The 21041-nt window shown below is 39.0% G+C and overlaps 1 protein-coding gene across 1 annotated transcript in view; it reads left to right on the top strand.

Annotated features, from left to right (window-relative positions):
- The window catches only part of PGBD5 (piggyBac transposable element derived 5), a 140033-nt gene that overhangs the window by 88179 nt on the left and 30813 nt on the right, over positions 1 to 21041 (top strand). The window contains exons 2-3 of the mRNA XM_049776492.1: positions 3827 to 4254; positions 10119 to 10253. Of these exons, the coding sequence (XP_049632449.1) occupies positions 3827 to 4254; positions 10119 to 10253 (563 nt within the window). The remainder of the gene's footprint in view (positions 1 to 3826; positions 4255 to 10118; positions 10254 to 21041) is intronic.

The following is a 21041-nucleotide window of genomic DNA, read 5'->3' on the forward strand; positions in this document are numbered from 1 at the left end:
CTCTCAGACCGTCAGGAGCCCAAACACTCCTCCCAGTGATTCTCAGCCAGCCAGGATGACAGTTCAGAACAGGCAGTGCCAGGTATGACCTGAGCCACTCAGCAGTGTTGGCTACTTTTTTTTTTTTTTTTTTTGGTTTTTGGGCCACACCCGGTAACGCTCAGGGGTTACTCCTGGCTATGCGCTCAGAAGTTGCCCCTGGCTTGGGGGACCATATGGGACACCGGGGGATCGAACCGCGGTCCGTCCAAGGCTAGCGCAGGCAAGGCAGGCACCTTACCTTTAGCGCCACCGCCCGGCCCCCTGTTGGCTACTTTTGAGGCCAGATATGGCAGTGCTTGGATGACTAGGGATTTATCAGGCAATACTTGTATGAGCATGTGGTGCTAAAGATTAAACAGGGTTGGAAGGCACAGAAGAGATAGACCTTATCCTCTGTACTATCACTCTTGCCTTATATAGGAATTCTTAGTGTGTAACAAGGGTGGCAAGTGATTAAATTTGAAGCAGTCCTGTCACAGATGATGCCCCATAAAAATGGCACTTAGACCTAGATGGAATTTGTCAAGTTCCAAGACAAAAACAATTTTTTTAATTTTTAATTTTTAATTATGAGAACAAAGGTAAAGTTGCAGTGGAAGGACAATCACCCATAAACAGAATTCTCAGAAGTCCCATTGCTGATATCTTTTTTTTTTTTTTTTTTTTTATTTTTGGGCCACACCCGGTGGTGCTCAGGGGTTACTCCTGGCTGTCTGCTCAGAAATAGCTCCTGGCAGGCACGAGGGACCATATGGGACACCGGGATTCGAACCAACCACCTTTGGTCCTTGATCAGCTGCTTGTAAGGCAAATGCCGCTGTGCTATCTCCCCAGGCCCTTGCTGATATCTTAACTTTAAACTTTCAGCCAAAGAACATTAAGAAAAATAAAACAGAACCCATGTACAATTACTTTGTCCCTCAAGTCCCCAGATTGTGGTACATAATATTTCTTAGCAGCACACAAAGCAATCTAAAGACATAAAACTTATGTAACTCTTTAAACAATGAAGGCAAAGTACTTTTTTACATTTCCATGCACATGCATATTAGTTTAAGTTAACCTCAAAAGTTTAAGTGGGTTGTTTTTCTTAAGGATTAAAGTCAAAGGAGCACAGTAAAAACGGTGTTAGAGTGGCATTTATTGTTTGCATAGGCCCACAAAATATAAGGGACATGGAAAGGAAAAGCCTTGGCCTAAATACAAGGAGACCCTACCCCTGAAGTTTCCTGGCAAAAGACCAATTCTAGGCTCCAGGCAAACTAGTTTGTCCAATCCAGGTCATTGTCTGTAGTGCCAATATACTTTGATTTTTCACACAGTCTCTGTTGTTGGTATCATGTTTATGTATTAAAGATCCTGGAATCTGCATATTGCATATTGCATATTGCAGTCAGGATGGTGCAGAGTGTCCTCTCGTTTCACTTCACAATTAAAGGGCAATGCAGAGAACCTTGTGCTGTAAGTAGGTTGTTGTTGTTGTTGTCAAGTCTTCTGAGTGTTAAGGGAAGTCTCTTTTGAGCAGGTCGATGTCAGAGCCATGGTAGTGTCTTCCCTGGTAGAGGATTGCTTTCCAGGTGTTGTTATAAAAAACCTTGGATGTTTCGTAGATAGCTTCCCTGGCTCAGGGGTAAATGGAGGATGCCCATTCTTCTGAGGCCTGTGCCAGGTCATTATATCAATGTTCAGGGTATAAAGTCCCATTGCATTACAAGATTTGTGTGTTCCCATCTCTATTAGATAAGAACTTATTTGTATGCATAGTATTTTCCCATTTTAATGTGCCTATGCAAACCAGGAGCAATGCCACATGGCGTTATCGGCTCATATGGGGGCCATAAGAACAAGTCCAACAATCCCCATGACATGGTTCAATCATAAGCATTAAACTGAGGGACTCTTCCACCAAAATTCCTTATTGAACAGCTCACAAAGAGAAGACAAGATAAACAGTGGGTAGAATCATAACGGTAAAAGAATATTTAGAAAGTTATAGCTGTTAAAGAAAATACACATAAAATATTCAAAAGACATAATGGTCCATTTTATGTCTTTTGAAATAGTTGGGGATTGGTAAATCAAATGCACGACTTTGATCTGTGATTAGAACTGTGTAGTGGGCCCGGAGAGATAGCACAGCGGTGTTTGCATTGCAAGCAGTCAATCCAGGACCAAAGGTGGTTGGTTCGAATCCCGGTGTCCCATATGGTCCCCCGTGCCTGCCAGGAGCTATTTCTGAGCAGACAGCCAGGAGTAACCCCTGAGCACCACCAGGTGTGGCCCAAAAACCAAAAAAAAAAAAAAAAAAAAAAAAAAAAAAAGAACTGTGTAGTACTGAATTTTAAAAGGGTAAATGTGAGGTACTGATGGTTGGGGGTGGGAGAGTTAAGGAGTAATAATGAGTTTTGTAGGGGTGAGCGAAAGGGAAGAATATGTTGGGGGCAGGAGATCGGTCTTGGTGCCTAACAAATTAAAGAACTGAGGGTAAAGAGGGTTAATTAAGGGGAAGATAATGAATCCGGATTGGGAGATGAGGGAATAGAGGGGGCTCTGTGTGAAGAAGGGGCTATATACATTGTATAGATGAATTGTCAGAGAGGACCACTGTATAGGAAGTCACGTCTACATGTACACTGATTTTAGAGACCTATTTGAATATTATCCTCCAAATCTAGGGAATTTTTTTTCCTAAAAACAGTCGAGAATTAATATTTTTGGGTGTTGTTAAAAAGTATATTTGCGCCCGCATGCTTTTGAAAATGAATAACAGTAAGAAGAGAACTCTTGAACGAGGTCCAGTCTGGGATGGGGGGGATCTCAGTCCCCTGGACTAAGTGGTCAGCCCAGGTGGCCTATGGCTAGCTGTCCTGCCCAGAGCCCCCAACATACCAGCTGAAGAGAAACAGAAGAACTGGCATGTGGAGTCTTCTGGGTGCAGCCCTGCCTCTGTAGTTTGTGGATTCATAGGGAGGAATTTCTCTCCCTCCCTTCCCCCATGTTAATCATGTCTGATTAACCAGACATGGCCCTGAAAACCCACCTGGCGTGGGGGATCTCAGTCCCCTGGACTAAGTGGTCAGCCTAGGGGGCCTATGGCTAGCTGTCCTGCCCAGAGCCCCCAACATACCAGCTGAAGAGAAACAGAAGAACTGGCATGTGGAGTCTTCCGGGTGCAGCCCTGCCTCTGACGACAAAAAAAAAAAATTTTTTTTTTTTTTTGGTTTTTGGGTCACACCCAGCGGTGCTCAGGGGTTACTCCTGGCTCTATGCTCAGAAATAGCTCCTGGCAGGCACAAGGGACCATATGGGACACTGGGATTCGAACCAACCACCTTTGGTCCTGGATCGGCTGCTTGCAAGGCAAACACCGCTGTGCTATCTCTCCGGGCCCGACAAAAACAATTTTAAAAAAACAACTTTTTAGAAAGCTTAGCTTAACACAAGAACAGGAAAACAAAAAGCTTTGGGCAAGCTTTTGTGTTAAGAATTTATTATGTCTTCTCCTCTTTCTTATGTCTCTTTTTCTTTGCATTGATATTTTTGAATGTGTATTTTTAAGAACTTGGTGCATTCAAATGAAAAGAGGCATGAGGCGGTTAGTAGGACACAGAATATTGGGAACACAGCTATTATATGTTTGGGCATAGAAAGGACAGTTTCTGGATTGGACTGTTAAGAGTTCTCCCAAAGTAGGCACTTTAGAGGGATCCAAGAATGTGGAGTGTTCCCATGCTGGATGAGGACTGTTGTGATACAGTAAGCACATGTCCCATCTTTATTTTAGGTCCTACAAGAAAGATGCCCCCCACTGCCAGTGCTATGGACTTCTTCCAGCTCTTTGTCCCTGACAACGTCCTCAAGAACATGGTGGTGCAGACAAACATGTATGCCAAGAAGTTCCAGGAACGGTTTGGGAGCGACAGCAACTGGGTGGAGGTTACACTCATGGAAATGAAAGCATTTCTGGGCTACATGATCTCCACGAGCATATCCCATTGCGAGTCAGTCCTCAGCATCTGGAGCAGTGGTTTCTACAGTAACAAGAGTCTTGCCCTTGTTATGAGCCAGGCCCGCTTTGAGAAGATCCTCAAGTACTTCCACATCGTGGCCTTCCGCTCCAGCCAGACTACACATGGCCTCTACAAGGTCCAGCCCTTTCTTGACTCTCTACAGAGCAGCTTCAACTCAGCCTTCAGGCCTTCCCAAACCCAGGTGAGGCCTGTATACAGAAAAATAGCTCCTAGAGGTTCCCTTCTATTTACTTAGCCTCTCTGAGTGACAGTAAAAGCCCATGAATCAGTAATAACCTTAGGCTTTCTCCTGATTCTTTCTGGGTTCTGCAGTCAGATCAAGGAAACTCTGCTCTTTTCCCATTCCACTAACCCATAAATTCCACATTGGAATGGAGAAAAAAAAATGTAACTGCTACACCAAACTACAGAGAAGTCAGGATTCAGTTTCTTGCTTCGAGATGCAATTCTTTTCTTTATCCCTCATACTCCCTCCTCAGTTATTGTATTTTTAAATTATATTTGGTTATAATATTAATTTTGTTGTCATATTTTCTGAAAATGTACACATCTATTGGTGATGACCAGGTGCTCAAAGCCTAGTAAAAGGAATGAGCCTGGAATGTAAATATTTTCAAGTAGGCAAGAGTTCCTCATACTTAACTCACACCCATAGCAAATGAGAGTTTCAAAAGTAAAAAGGGAAAGAAACATGGACACTGAGAGAGAGAGAGAGAAAGAGAGAGAGAGAGAGAAAGAGAGAGAGAGAAGGAGAGAGAAGGAGAGAGCTAGGTAAGGTGTTTACCCTGCACACAGTCAGCATAATTTATCCCCTGCACCACATCAGGTTCCATGAACACCGAGCAGGATTAAGCCCTGAACAAAAAGAGGGAGAATTTTGTAGTGCCCAGAGCTAACAGTTATGCCCCCTCATGCTGTTATGGCCTCCCTGTCTGGTTCTAAGACTTTCTGTTGCATTGTTGCACTTGTTCTACTCTGGCCACCACTTGTGACTATCACATTTGACTATATAGCAAGTTAGTTTCAGAATTATCCTTTGTTTTTTTGATTTTTTTTTCTAGTAATCTGTCGAGGTAAACTGAAGAGGTGGCTCTTTACTAAAAGTTTCAGTAATCCAAATTTGGGGGAATTCTTGGCTCACATGAAGTTAATTCCCTTGATTTGCTTTATATAGAAACAAAAATTTACTTCACTTTTTTGTATGCATTTGAAGACCATCAGTCTACCTACTCATGTACCTTTTCCTAAGGGCCTTCATAAACTTGATTCTCTGATGTTTATTCATCTATATTTTTGTTAACTCCATGCCTTACACTGCTGAAAACCTTTGGGTTTCAAGTGAATATACCTTTCTTTCAAAGGGCTGTTGCTACCTTAAAATGGTCTGGGATATTCTTTCATAGTTGTTTCTCTCTGCCCATGCAAATTTTCCCAGTCTTCATGCCTAGTGATAGAATATGCATTGATAGAATGTCCACTCTAATGCCTCATTCTCATGTTGACTTCCAATCCCCTGCTTGATCCCATTATTTAAGATAATTGAACACATTTTGTCTGGTCTACCAGTTGTAGGGTCTTTTGGAGACTACTCTACTTTTAATAAGTCCAGAGTGGGTGGGGGACACAAGAATACTGGGTACATGTGTTTTGTCTTTGTTTTACTTAACATTTGCTTTATTGAAAATGAACAAAACTAGGGATATGTTTTCCAGATGTAAGGGGAAAACAACAGTATTGTACTATTCCTTAGGGATAAACATTTGAAGAGCTGTTGATGAGGCTGAAGTCTCTGTGCTGAGTATTGCTAAAGAATTAAACAGCCAGTTATTTGGATGGTTAATACTTAACAGTCAATAAGATAATGCTGCTAATAATCCTTTCAGCCTGAGATTAGGTAAATCCATTGGTGATTCTGGTTAGATGTGATAGATGTCTACTGAGTCAACCCCCATACTGGTTTTTTTTAAATGAAATTTAAGTATAGCACACATTATTAATAATGTAAGTCCAGAGATATACACCATGACTATATATATATAGTCATATATATATATATATACATATATATATAATCTGGGTATACTGAGGCTGAAACACCTACTAACAAATTTTGAGATTCATGGACACGGGTGTTTAGGATATAAGGTGATAAGTAGCAGTATTCTGAATATGAGTAAATTGACTATAGTCTATGGGTAAGTTGCAGATGTATAAGGCATCATTGCCTGCCCATAACTAAATGGGCAGTTGTGAGTAAGGAAACAGTTCAGATGGCATTTGGGAAAATGAACCCTTTATTTTATTCTTATTCTTCATACTTTCTTGGCTTCCAATTGATGAGACACAAGGGTCCTAAATTAAAGATTATTTGGGGAAAGTATCCATTATGTTAGGGTTTTATTTATTTTTTCTTTGCATTTAAGTTTTTTGCTTTTGTATTTGCACACAAAAAAATATTTACTAACATTTCCTACTCATTGCCCTGTGTATTAGTTAAAACCCTAGTTGGAAACATCTGCTGTGCTCTGGAAGACAGCTGAAAAGAACTGGATCAGGGGCAGGGACAAGGTTGAGGGAAATATTTTGAACAACGGTTGTGAAAAACACCGGTTAACAACAATAGAGGACTTGATACCAAGGAGAGAGAAAAGAAGATGTTTGCCTTAGCCAGCAGGAAGAAAGAGGCTAGTTCTCTCTTCTTCACACCTCACTGCTCAGCAATCCACATGATGAAAAGTACAGTTTGGCCTCTGGATCATAGAGCAGGTTAGCAAGGGTAGAAAGTGGATCTGGGGGCAAACAAAATGCCCAATGCACTACATTTAAGTGGTAGAAATGCAGGCAAAAGGAAAGTCAAAATCCTTTAGACCACTTTTCCCACTGGATGATAATCTTTTCATGTTAAATCAGCTGTGTTGAACCAATCAGGTTATGAAATCCTTACTGGCCTATATGTCTGCTTTGTAGCATGACTAGGTCTTTTTATTATCTGGGGTTTTCTACCCACCATTGTACCCCTACTTTATGAGTGAGCAGGTGCCCTGTCATATTGGAAGCATAGCATTGTGTGTAGAAGGACTAACTTCCCATGGGATGGGAAGTAGTCTTTATATTTTCTGGCAGTGGTAATATTTTTCTTGCTTCTTGCATTGATTCTCTTCTCAGACACATCTGAGATCAGAACCGTTCTTAAAAAGTCTGATCCTTGAATGGACAAGCCAGACCCCTTATTGTTTTTTAGTTTTCTAGCTTTCCTTCTCTGTGAAAATTCCTATTTGGACTTTGGGGACAAATTCCAAAACAAGAAGGATAGAGAGTTTGGTTTTATATGGTCTTCTAATGCCAGTAACACCACTGGCAACTACAAAAGTATTTGTAGTGCCTTTCCTGCTACCTGTGGAGATCAATTTGAACAATTTTCATTTATCTCTTCACCAAGTGTTTGTATGGATTTTGCCAGAAAACCAAGGAGTCTCTTCAACATACCTTCCTTTTATACACTACACTCACTTCAAAGACCCATATATATCCCCTCTACCATGAAAACTTAGGACCTTTTTACTGCAAAAAAAATGAATCTGGGATGAGTTTATGGCTTGCAAAAATCTTTACAGGACTCTCAGAATAAAAGGGGTAACTTAATATTTATATGTATATATATATACTTGGAGTAACTCTGTTTCCTGAAAACTGGGGACAGGTTAATTAGGAATATTTTCAGGAAGGGGTTATATAGATAACTGAGAGCTTTGTCTTCCCACTGTCATATCTCAAAATGAGTTGTATACAAAGGAACTCAGAACATATAGCTTGATGACAAAAATCCTCAGCCAAAGGAGAGAGCACTGAGTTTTAATAAGCATCATTTTTCTGTGTGCTGGAGAAAGTTTTGGTTAGAAGTATTCTGGAGAGCATAGTGCTCTATGAAGCAAGATACTAAGTAATGACACATTCTGACTTCATTTTGTGATGATAAAAGAGGGGGAAAACAATGGCAGCTAATGGTTCTTGCTGGCTTTCAAGCATCTCATTAAATTTGCAGCCTATCATATATTCCATGCAAGTGGAAACAGGTAGGGTATATTTCTGGGAGTGAGAGAAAGCATATAGTTTCTACCCATGGCCTAAGAATGAGTAAGTGCTGCACATTTTGTAGCATATTTGGTCAGGGAACAGACCACCAGCAAAAACATTTCTTTATGCCACCCCCCCCCTTTCCCTCTGCTCTATTCTTTCTCCCTGAACTCCACCATCACTATAAGTCAGAAGAGTTGTACATTTTAGAGGGATTCCAAATGGGGATTGTGAAACACAGAAGTGAACAGTTACTAGCATGAGGGCTTAGAGGCCCATAGCAAGGTAGCTTCTCCTGCCATTCCTTCATGCACCCAGGAAAGGAGGCTGAACACAGAAACTGAACATTACAATGCTGTTTTGTTTTGTTTATTTAGTGAAATTAATAATATTAATGGAAGAATGGGAGAATATTTCCCAATCACTTTGGGAGTGAAGAAACTTGGGTCCTGCCCCAAATCTACTGAATTACTACAGTGAACTTTTTCAGTAACATCCTTAGAAAAGGAGTTTGTTGAAAGTTGAGCAGTACCAAGGTGAAGTAGAGACTGTTATACTTTTATGGTTAATAACTATATTAGACTTTGTGTGGTCAACTCTCCCACTACTGCCAGATAGCACTCCTAGACAGTTCATAATTGAGAAAGGTTCACTGAAACTTTTTTAGGCCACTCCTAGTGAAGTTGGTAACTGCTCTCAGCACAGTGCTCAGAGGTCTCTCTCCAAATGGAGCTTTCAACACTGTCTAGTGCCAGTTTTTAAACCTGGGAACCTTGCATGAACAGCACCATACATGGTTTCACAAACACCACCTAGAGTAATTCCTGATGCACAAAGCCAGGAGTAACCACTGAGTGTTGCCAAAAATGGCAAGACAAAACAAAACAAAAAGTTGGTATAGGTTAAATAAATTTAGAAATTTTATTAATATTCTGTGTCAAAGAGGACTGGACAGTCTGGAAGACAAGAAGCTGAATCATGTAACAAGGTTGTTGAGGGGCCAGAGAGATAGCATGGAGGTTAGGCGTTTGCCTTCCATGCAGAAGGACGGTGGTTCGAATCCTGGCATCTCATATGGTCCCCCAGTCTGCCGGGGGCGATTTCTGAGTGTAGAGCCAGGAGTAACCCCTGAGCAAAGCCGGGTGTGACCCAAAAACCAAAACAACAACAACAACAACAACAACAAGGTTGATGAGCTACTTTGGGCTTAGGTAAAAAGGTTACATACTATCTTGCAAGCACTTGTGAATACCTAAATAATTAATGTGCTTTTTTATTTCCTCTGGGCCATAAATCAGTGACCTAGATTAAGTTTTGGTTAGAAGTATGAAAATTTTCTATCAACCAGAGAAAAACAAATTTGATAGTTAAATCCATCAATCTAAAAAGGTCTTTCCTTGTGAAGATGTGGGTACCCACTGTTGTTTTGTTCAACTGAAAGCTGAAACTCCTCCTAGAAATTCTTTTATCAAGTGGTGATGACCATACCAGGAATCTAATTATAATCAGTATCACCTATTTACTAAATACTTGCTCTGTGTCATGGTCAAAGCTTTACATATACCTTTTTTTTTTTTTTTTTTTTTTTTTTGCTTTTTGGGTCACACCTTGTGATGCTCAGGGGTTACTCCTGGCTATGTGCTCAGAAATCACTCCTGGCTTGGGGAACTATATGGGACTCTGGGGGATCGAACTGAAGTCTGTCCTAGGTTAGCTTATGCGTGTGCAAGGCAAATGCCCTACCATTTGCACCACATCTCCGGCCCCTAAATATACTTTCTTCATTCTTTTTAAACATTGGTATAAGCATTCATAGTAACCTTTCATAGATGAGAAAGACTGAGATCAGAGAGATAAAGTAACTTGGCCTTGGTTACACAACTGATCAAAGGCAGAAACTAGTTCTCTAATGCCCCCAGGCTCATGCTGACTTGCCTGAAAATTTGCTTGTTTTTTTTTTTTTCCTTGCAGGTGCTACATGAACCCCTGATCGATGAGGACCCTGTGTTCATTGCCACATGCACAGAAAGAGAACTGAGAAAGAGGAAAAAGCGGAAATTTAGCCTCTGGGTTAGGCAGTGTTCTTCCACTGGCTTCATTATTCAGGTGAGTTCTGGCCTTGGGCCTACAAAAACAAAGGGAAGATAATCAAGGGGCCTCTGTTCTCTTTGTAGCCAGTGACCTTGCTTGCTCACTTCTTTCTAAACCTCTCTAAAAGTGCTTCCATTGAGATGTGAGTTTGTGGTAAGTAACTAACTGTTTTGGAGAACCTTGTTATATTCCTAGCACATTTATCTTTTTTGATGTATTTGACTTGCTAAAATTTTATTAAGGATCCTGGTGTATATATTTATCAGATATAGAGGCCTTTCTATGATTTAACTTCATGGCAGTGTATCAGCTTTCAGTATCAGGAGTATTACTTGCCTCATAGAAACAGGGAAAGCTTTTTCCTCAACTTCCTGAAAGAACCTAAAAAGAATTGGGAGTAGGTCTTTTATAAAGACTTGAAGAACTTGCAAATAAAACCATGAGGCCCAGGCTTTTATTTGATTACCATTTCAATTTTTTTAATAGTATTGATCCATATAGGTGCTCTGATTTCTCTTGGATCAGCCTTGGAAAGTTACTTTACTATAGACTGCTGAGTTTTCAATAGCAACCAATCCTTTTTTTTTTTTTTAAAGCCAGTCAAATTGAGCAGTGGAGGGGGTTATATACCAACTTTTGTGATACTAACGTTAATAAGTTCTGATAAACCATTGCCATCTGACCAGCCACAACCATTCTTTAAAAGAAAAACAAACACATGCCTTAATTTAGCATAGCACAGAAAATAGGAAGTGAACACTTGCTGTCAGAAAAAATGTGCCAGTGGTAGCCTTACTTCATGCAAAGTTACTACAAATCTTCAGCTCTTCACAGATCAGTTGATTTGAAAACAAACAAACAAACAACAAATCAATATGTGTAGATGCCAACTTGCACTGCTTAAGACTTATAGGAACAATCAAAGAAAGCTATTCTCATTGCTAGGTTACTACTAATAAGTACGAATCTTGACTATTTTTTTAATCTTTTAAGTTAAATGTGAGAATGGGTAAGGAATAAGATCTGTATTGTGCCTGTGTGGGATAAAGAGTTCCATAGACTTGGCCTCAGGAAGTATTTTTATTTTTGAGTGCCAGGTACAAAACTTGGAACTATAGACAGATGAAGCATGCACTATACCATCGAGCTAAATATCTGGTTCCAGGACATTTTTTAATATTATGGTGAAATGTATTTGATCTTTGTCATTTTAACCATTTTGATGTCAGTTCACGGTGTTGTGCAACTATCACCAATTTCAGAAACTTTAAATCATCTGAAACAATTGGAGCATAGCTCTTAGCTGGAAGACAACATATTATTGTGTAGAAAGAGGAAATTCTCAAGAGCACAGGCACCTTCCAGATAGTTTGTTGATGTTGTGTTGCTCAGAGGTAAGATCACCTGGAGTCTCAGTTTGGCTGAGTGCTCTGCACTGTCTTCCCAAATCTTATCACACTTCTAGTTACCAGATTTGCCTTTATCATAAACTCCCAGGCATAGACAGATGACTTGCCAGGACAAGAAGTATGCTTCAACACCCTTGAAGATATATCAGTATTTTTTTGCATCCCTACAGGACAGATGCTTTGATACCTAGAAACAACATAATTAGGGCACTCTTGGTGGTAATGAAGCTCTTTAAGGTTCTGGAAGACCTTTTATGCCCACATTGCTATACTATATCTCCTGACCTGGTCTTTAAGCTTTACTAGCTATGCTTGAAACTATCAGTTCATTTTGTGCCAGAGTGGCTGTGCAAGGTTTTCAGATATATAGTCAAACACTTTTTAGATAGTTATTTTTATAAATAAGATTAACATTTAAATCAGCAGAATTTTTTTTTTTTTTTTTGGTTTTTGGGTCACACCCGGCGGTGCTCAGGGCTACTCCTGGCTGTCTGCTCAGGCAGGCACGGGAGACCACATGGGACACCGGGATTCGAACCAACCACCTTTGGTCCTGGATCGATTACTTGCAAGGCAAATGCCGCTGTGCTATCTCTCCGCGCCCAAATCAGCAGACTTTGAGTAAAATAAATTACCCTCTGTAATTGTAATTGTAATTGTATTCAATCAGTTGAAGGCCTTAATTATAAAAGACTGACCTCTCACACACAAAAAAAAGAGAGAGAAGTTAGCTTGCATGGGTGTGATGGACCTTGAACACCACCTATTAACCTTGAACACTAAATTCCTTTAGGCTTATTGCAGGTTTATTGACTTATGTAAATCAATTTCTTAAATAAATTTTTCTCAGTCTACCAATAACTAGATGTGTGTGTGTGTTTGTGTGTTGATGATGGGAATGTTGCACTGGTATGAAGGGGATTATGACTGAAATCAATTACAATCATGTTTATAATCATGGTACTTAAATAAAGATATTATTTTAAAAAAAGATGTGTGTGTCTCTATATATCTCCATTTATTCTATTGGTTCTATTGCCAGAAGAGCTTCTTTAATTCACCCAGTTTACAGTTTATATAGCCTTTTGTTTCAAAGGCACACTGCTTTGACTATTCTGAATTCTGAACTCCTAGATGTCCACTACTATGGGTTCTTCACCTTTGCCTTTTTATGATCTAAGGGATTTTCTGGGTATGTGTCAGAAGAATTCAGGTATTGTACAGATCTCTGTTGTAGAAGATTTTACAAAATTGACAAGAAACTAAGAGATCTACAAATGAAAATCTATTTTTGTAGACCACACTTCATGGAATTACAGTTGTTTTGCATTATGAACATAATGAAATATAGCTCTCAGTGTAACAAAACAAATGTACTGAAAATGATCAATCCTGTATGACAGTACACTAATAGAGATGTGAGGAGAATGTTCCAGGGTTGTAGAAAAGCTGTTATGAGGCTTAAGGAAGTGTCCAGCATCACTCCTACACATATAAAATAGGGTGTGTGATGTGGTTAGGAAGAAGGTACATCAGTAGAGGTTGAGGAAATAGAGTCCATGCTACTACCTGAATCCTAGACTCTATACCACTTCAATTAAGCACAAATCATCTGTTGGTGAGTGCTTGACTGTCTTTACTTCCCATATTCCATAGGGAAATAGAAGCTCCTAGAGATTAAGTCCTTGACTCTAAGAGTTAACACTTAACACTGATAAGTGTTGGAACTAAAGTGTGAGTTCATCATCTGCTCCACTGGGCCACTTTAGGTGAGAAAGAAATGATAATAATGTAGCTCTAAACTCAGTGCATTCCAATACTGTTTGTTTCTCCAAATATGAGAGTCTAAATTCAAAGTATTTTTGTGACTCTCCTATGAACTAACCAATTGAAGAAAATCAGGAATGTTTTTATCTACAGTGAAAAATGAAGTGGTATGCACTTCTCTTACGCTATAGTAAGCATTTCAACTACTACATGATAGATCTTCAGGCTCTAATTCTTGATTTTAATTGTAACAGATTGAATAGGTTGCTAATGATTTCTTAAACTATTCTTAAAATTGTGCTCACTAGGTACAAAACACTATTATGTGAAGCTATAGCTAATGTTTTGGGTTTGGTCATACCCACTGCCATTTTCATTAAATGCTAACTTTTGGGGGGTGGGGGGTAAGTCTACAAAGAACTGATTCCAAGTCTGTGCTGTTTGCAGAAGGCATCTGAAAAGTGGAGTTAGCCAAGATTGCCTACCTAATTGTTCAAAACTTTCCTGGTGAACTGGAGAAAGTTAAATAGTGATGCTTCTAGTTTGTGGGAAAAGCCATGTAAGAGGTTGAACTTAGTCTGATTACACATCTTGGAATCCTGCTGCTATTTTTTTAATATTTTATTTAAAGCACTATGATTTATAGTTACTCATTATTGAATTTTAGGTATACAATGTTTCAGCACCAACTAATCTCACCAACAGTGTCAACCTCCAACAGTGTTTGTAGAGTCCATCACATGCCACCTTCCCCTGCCTTGGCCTGTTATCATAACATGCATGTTTTAAAGTCTAGCTGTTGAAGTTGGGTCTCATGGTTTATTCGTTGTTAATTCTGTGGCTTGGATATTTAGTTCTGTCCTTTCTTACACCACGAATGCACCTGACTGTCCTTGACCACTGTTCCCCAATATTTCGCATCTGTCTTTCTCCTCCTTAGCTTAATTTCTTTCCTTCTCACTGTTCTCTGGAATCCAGTTTAACTCTGGGCCCCCATTTAAATTATTTCTCCTCCTTAGCTTCTTTCCTTCTCACTATATTCTGAAATCCAGTTTAACTCTGGACCCCCATTTAAATTATTACATTTCTTTATGCAGTAATCATAAATACCACACATCAGTGATACAATCCTGTATTTGTCATTCTTCTGGCTTACTTCATTTAACATACCTTCCAGTTCCATCCATGTTGTAGAAAATTGCTTTATTGCATTATCCATTACAGCTATGTAGTATTCCATTTTATAGATGTACCACACCTTCATAATCTACTTATCTGTTGTTGGACATCTAGGCTGATTCCAACTCTTAGCCATTGTACTGAGTGCTACAATGAATAGCTGGGTGCATACATCCTTTTAGATTAATGTTTTTCTGTCCTGGGGATAGATACCCAAAAGAGGGATTTCTGGGTCATATGGCAGCTTAATTTTGAGTTTACTGAAAACCCTCCATACTGATTTCCAGGCAGCATTCCCATCAGCAGTGTATGAGAGTTCCTTTTTTTCCACATCCCTGCAAACAAAAATTATTTCCAGTATTTTTGATATGTGCCTATGAGGTATATTAAGGACTTTGTATCAGTACTCTGTATCTGTTCCCTCTGCCTGCTTTTTCTCATCCCTCTGGAAGGTGAGGTGTGGTTTGGAGTAGCATAAATAGGAGGCAGGTAACTAAGTAGAGGCTTTTTGCTGCAGACTTGCAAGTTCCTGGATTGGAGCAGCTGGCTTGTTGGTAAACTGCTTATGTTCAACTTTCTTGCCTCTTTTACCCTCTTACCTGTGTGGATTATTTACTGCAAACTAATATAACTGGACCAGTTCTCCTATCCTTCTTGGATAAGGGACACGGGGTTGCCCTTTCCCTTTTGGGAACTCTGGAATAAACAAACATTTTTAAATATAAATTCTTTATTTAAGCACCATGATTACAAACATTATTGTAGTTGGGTTTCAGTCATAAACAGAACAACCCCCTTCACCAGTGCAACATTCCCACCACAAATGCCCCCATTCCCTCCTCCCATCTCCTGCCTGTATTCGAGACAGGCATCTTACTACAGTTTTTTTTTTTTTTTAGTTTAATAAGCTGGGTTTTTTTTCTTTCTTAATGGATAAGTGTTTAAAAAAATACAGTAGTAATGGTGTGAGAGTGGCAATCGCCGTTGTTTTGCATAGGCCAAGAAAAATATGGGGAAAATGGGAAAAAAAAAAAAAAAGCCTTGGCCTAAATACAAGGAGACTTCAACCCTGAAGTTTTCCGGCATAAGACTGACTCTGGGCTCCAGGCATATCAGGCTTCCCAACCCCTGAGTCATTCTCAGTGGTCCTGGTGAAACTTTTTCACACATTAGCTGTTGTTGTTGTCTGGATACTCTAGTTAAAGATTCTGGTTTCTGTGCATTTCCTTCTTGAAGTCAGGCTGATGTGGAGCATTCTCTAGTTTCACCTCACCATTAGATGCAGAGAGACCTGCCCTGCAAGCAGGTTGTTGCTGTTGCTAAGTCATCTGGGTGTTAAGAGAGCACTCTTTAGGGTAAGTCAATGTCAGAGCAGCAGTAGGGTCTTCCTGGTAGAGGTTTGCTTCTGACAGTGTTATAGACAATTGAAATAACCAAACATTAATCCTATATCTGGTAAATGAATCACTTTATGTGTCACCATCACTGGTGTAAGGTGATATCTCATTGTCATCTTGATTTGGATTTTTCTAATGATAAATGATGATCAGCATTTTTCCAAGTGCCTGTTGGCCATCTGTTGGGCTTCCTTGGGGAGGTGTCTGTTCATTTCCTCTCTCCATTTTTATAGGATTTGTGAGATAGGTATTTATATAGGTATTGTGAGATATTTGAATATTGTCTTTATCAACTCTTTATCTGATGTGTAGAGTCCAAATATTTTCCCCACTCAGTCTTTTTGCTTTGGACCATGCTTTCTTTTGCCATATAGAAACTTTTTAGTTTGATGTATTCCCTTTTATCCAGAATTAATTCTATAAATATATTGGCATAATATTATTGAAGACTCCTTTGGAGTATTAATGTTTTCTTCAATGTACTTTATGAATTCAGGTTTGAATTTCAAGGTACTTGATCCAGTTATTGTTGACTTTTGTGTAAAGAGTAAGATATGGATTCAGCTTTAATTTCTAACATGTGGTTATCCAATTGTCCCAACACCATTTTTGAAACAGGTTGTCTTTATTTCATTTTATATTTTTGGAACCTTTGTCAAAAATTAGTTGACCATATACGTAGGGATTTGTTATTGAATATTCTGTTCTCACCCATTTGTCTGAAAGTCTGTTATGCTTTTCTGATCACTATGACTTTGTTGTATAACTTCAAGTTAGGTAATGAGATGCCTCCCAGTTTCTTTTCTTTTTTTTTTTTTTTTTTTTTTTTGGTTTTTGGGCCACACCCAGCGTTGCTCGGGTTACTCTTGGCTGTCTGCTCAGAAATAGCTCCTGGCAGGCACAGGGGACCATATGGGACACCGGGATTCAAACCAACCACCTTTGGTCCTGGATCGGCTGCTTGCAAGGCAAACGCCGCTGTGCTATCTCTCCGGGCCCGCCTCCCAGTTTCTTATTTTTCCGTATATTTTTGTCTTTATGGGGTCTTTTATGGTTCCACACAAACTTTATAATTTACTGTTCCAGGTCTATGCAGAATGTTCTCTGAATTTAAATAGGGTTGCATTAAATTTATAGTAGTTTAGGTAATATAGTCATTTTTATTTTTGCTCCATGAGTATATAATGTTCTTCCATTTTCTTAGTCTTCTTCAATTCTTAAGTGTTTTTGAAATTTCTGTGATATATGTCACTCATTTCTTTTGTTTAGTTGATTGCTAGGTATTTGGTTACTTGGGACACTATTTTAAATAGGATAGACTCTTTGGTCTCTTTCTCTTCTAACTCAATTATTTGTATAAAGGAATGCAAATGATTTTTTTGTTTGGGGGGGCACATCTAGAGTGCTTAGGTATTGCTCATAAATTACTCCTACTCCTGGCAGGCTTGGGGACCATATGGGATGATAGGGATCTAACCTGGGTTGGCTGCATACAAAGAAAAATTCTTACCTGTTGTGTTAATTTTGCTCTAGATTTGAGTTATTTGAGCGCTTTTTTCTTTTAATCTTGCCAATGGTTTGTCTATCTTGTTTATTCTCTCAATAGTTAGGTCAACTTCAAGGTATTTGAGTTGTGTGGCACTAATGTGAATAGGATTTTTTTAAGTATCAATTTCTTCCCAATCATTATTTTTATATAAGAAGGCTATTAATTTTGTTTGTTTGTTTTGGGCCACACGCAGTGGTGCTCGGGCAGTGACTACTGTCTGTGTGCTCAGAAATTGCTCCTGGCTTGGGGGACCATATGGGATACCTACAATCAATCCCAAGTCCATCCTGGGTCAGCCACATGCAAAGCAAATGCCCTACTACTGTTCTGTCGCTCTGGCCTCATGATTTTTTTGTGTTTATTTTGTAGCCTGCAACTTTGCTATATGATTCTATTGTTTCTAGAAGCTTTATGGTAGAGTCTTTAGGGTTGTCTAAATATAGTATCATGTCATATGCAAACAGTGAGAGCTTGACTTTTTTCTATCTGGATGTCCTTGATATCTTTTTCTTGCCTAATTGCTATAGGGGCAGCCTTATCTTCTACCATATTTTAGAGGGAAGACTTTTAGTATTTTAGTTTATCTCCATTGAGAATAATATTTGACATTGGCTTGTGGTAGATGGCCATGACTATATTATATTGAGAAAAGTTTCTTCCTTTCCCATCTTGTTGAGAGTTTTTACCATGAATGGCTGTTGGACCTTATCAAATGCTTTCTCTGTATCTATTAATATAATCAAGTCGTGTTTTTTTTCTTTTGTTTGTATGGTGTATAATATGTACATTATATGGTGTTTATGTTGATTGATTTACATCCTTGCATTCCTGTAATGAAGCCTACTGGGCCGTGGTGTATGACCTTCTATTGAGCCATTGGATCCTATTTGCCAGGATTTTGTTGATGATCTTTGATATTTGCTTATCAGGAATTTTGGTCTATAGTCTTCTTTTTTTTAACAGCATTTCTGTCTGGTTGTGGTATCAGGGTGATGATAGCTTCATATAAACTATTTGGTGTGTTTTTGTTTCTATAATTTTCTGAAATAGCCTGTAAAGGATTGGTAGTTGATCCTCTTGAAAGTTTTGAAAGAATTCATTGGTGAATCCATCTGGGCCTGGGATTTTTTTATGGGAAGATCTTTGACTACCATTTTAATTTCCTCAATAGTGATGGACCTGTTTAGATATGCTAGATCATCCTGATTCAACCAGGGAATATTATAAGAGTCCAAGAATTTATCCATTTCTTCCAGGTTCTCTTGTTTTGTGGCATAGAGTTTCTCAAAGTAGACTGATTACCCTTTGAATTTTAGTCATATCTGTAGTGATTTCCCTTTTCATTTCTAATCTGGCTTATTAAACTTCTCTCTTTTTCTATGTGAGTTTTTCTAGTGGTTTATCAATCTTGTTTATTTTTTCAAAGAACCATCTTTTGCTTTCGTTGATCTTTTGGATTGTTTTTTGGATTTCCACTTCATTGATTTTTGCTCTAAGCTTTGTTATTTCCTCTGCCTACCTATTTTTTGTTCCTTTTGTTGATCATTTCTAATTTTATAAGCTGCGTCATTAAGCTATTCAGGTAGGCTCCTTCTTCCTTCCTGATGTGTGCTTGCAAAGCTATAAATTTTCCTCTCAGTACTGTTTTTGCTGTATCCCATAGATTCTGATAATTTGTGTCTTCATTTGCATTTGTTTCCAGGAATCTTTTGCTTATCTCTTTGATTTTTATCTCTGACCCACTAATTGTTCAATAGAGCTGTTTCCAGGTGTTAAATTTTTTTCTTCTGTTTCCCTTTGTAGTTTAAATCTAATTTAAATGTATTGTGATCTAAGAAGGTAGTTGTACAATTTCTATTCACTTTATTTTATGGAGATATGCTTTATAGACCAGCATGTGTTCTTTCCTGGTAAATGACCATGTACATTGGAGAAGAATAGACATTCCAGTTTGGGGGGGGGGAGTGCCCTATACATATTTATAAACTAGTCTGATTTCTTCCATTTCTCCTTTCAGAGCTAGTATATTCTTGTTTGAGTTTCAGCATGGTTAACATATCAAGGGGTGACAAGGCAGTGTTAAGTTTTTCTGTTATTGTTTTGCTTTTGATGTCTTCTTTCAGATTTGTCAACAATTGTATTAAATATTTTGCTGGTACCTTATTGGGTGTGTATATGTTTAGGAGTGTGATTTTTTCCTGTTGTACATATCCCTTGATTATTACAAAATGTGCATCTTTGTCCTTTATAACATTTGTTCTTTATAACTTTGTCCTATATAACTTTTTTAAGTCTAACAGTTGTGTCATCTGATATTAATATGGTCACTCCAGCTTTATAAAGGAGTTGTTTACTTGGATGATTGTTCTCCACCCTTTGATTTTGAGTCTATGTTTGTTCTGAATATTCAGGTGTGTTTTTGTAGGCAGCAAAAAGTTGGATTCAGCTTTTTTTTTTATTCATTTTGCTACTCTGTCTCTTAACTAGTGCATTTGTTGTTGAGAGAGATAATTGTCATGGGATTTAGTGTCATCTTTATGTAGGACTTTGTTGTGTCTCTTGGTCTGTCTTATCTTAAAGTAGACCTTTAAGTTTTTTGTTTGTTTGGTTGGTTGGTTTTGGTTTGGGGGCCACACCCAGTGATGTTCAGGGGTTACTCCTGGCTATGCACTCAGAAATCACTCCTGGCTTGGGGGGGACCATAGGGATGCTGGGGATTGAACTGCAGTCCATCCTGGATCAGCCATTTGCAAGGCAAACGCCCTACCACTGTGCTTTTGCTTTGGCCCTGTTTTAATTTTTTTTCTTTCTTTCGGGCCACAACCGTTTGATGCTCAGGGGTTATTCCTGGATAAGCACTCAGAAATTGCCCTTGCCTTGGGGGGACCATATGGGACGCTGGGGGATTGAACCATGGTCCTTCCTTGGCTAGCGCTTGCAAGGCAGATACCTTACATCTAGCACCACCTCGCTGGCCCCTGTTTTAGTTTTTCTTTTATGGCTGGTTTGAGTCTTAAAGTTTCTGAGCTGTTGTTTATCCAGGAAGCTATGTATGCTTCCTTCAAACCTGAATGTTTGAAAAACAAACCTGACCCAAGAGACACAAACCTGAATGGCTGGGTGAAGTATTCTAGGCAAAACATTAATATCACTGAGTTTTGTCACTACACACTACCGCCTTTGGGCCTTGAGAGTTCTTTGTGACAGGTCTGCTGTAAATCTTAAGGACAGTCCTTGACTGTAAGTTCCATTTTTGATCTTGCTGCTTTCATTATTCTATCCCTATCTGTGTGATTCATCGTTGTGACTGGGCTGTATTGGGCTGCATTTCTTTTAGCTGGTACTCTTTAGGCCTGCAGATTTTTATTGCATGCACTCCTTAGCTCTGGAAGTTTCTCTGCAATGATGTCCTTGACTATTCCTGGGTATTTTCTTCCTGGGTCTCTGGAACTCCAATGATTCTTATGTTGTTTCTGTTGAGTTTATCAAAGACTTATATTTT

Source organism: Suncus etruscus, chromosome 7 (assembly GCF_024139225.1).
Source record: "Suncus etruscus isolate mSunEtr1 chromosome 7, mSunEtr1.pri.cur, whole genome shotgun sequence".
Classification (NCBI taxonomy): Eukaryota; Metazoa; Chordata; class Mammalia; order Eulipotyphla; family Soricidae; genus Suncus; species Suncus etruscus.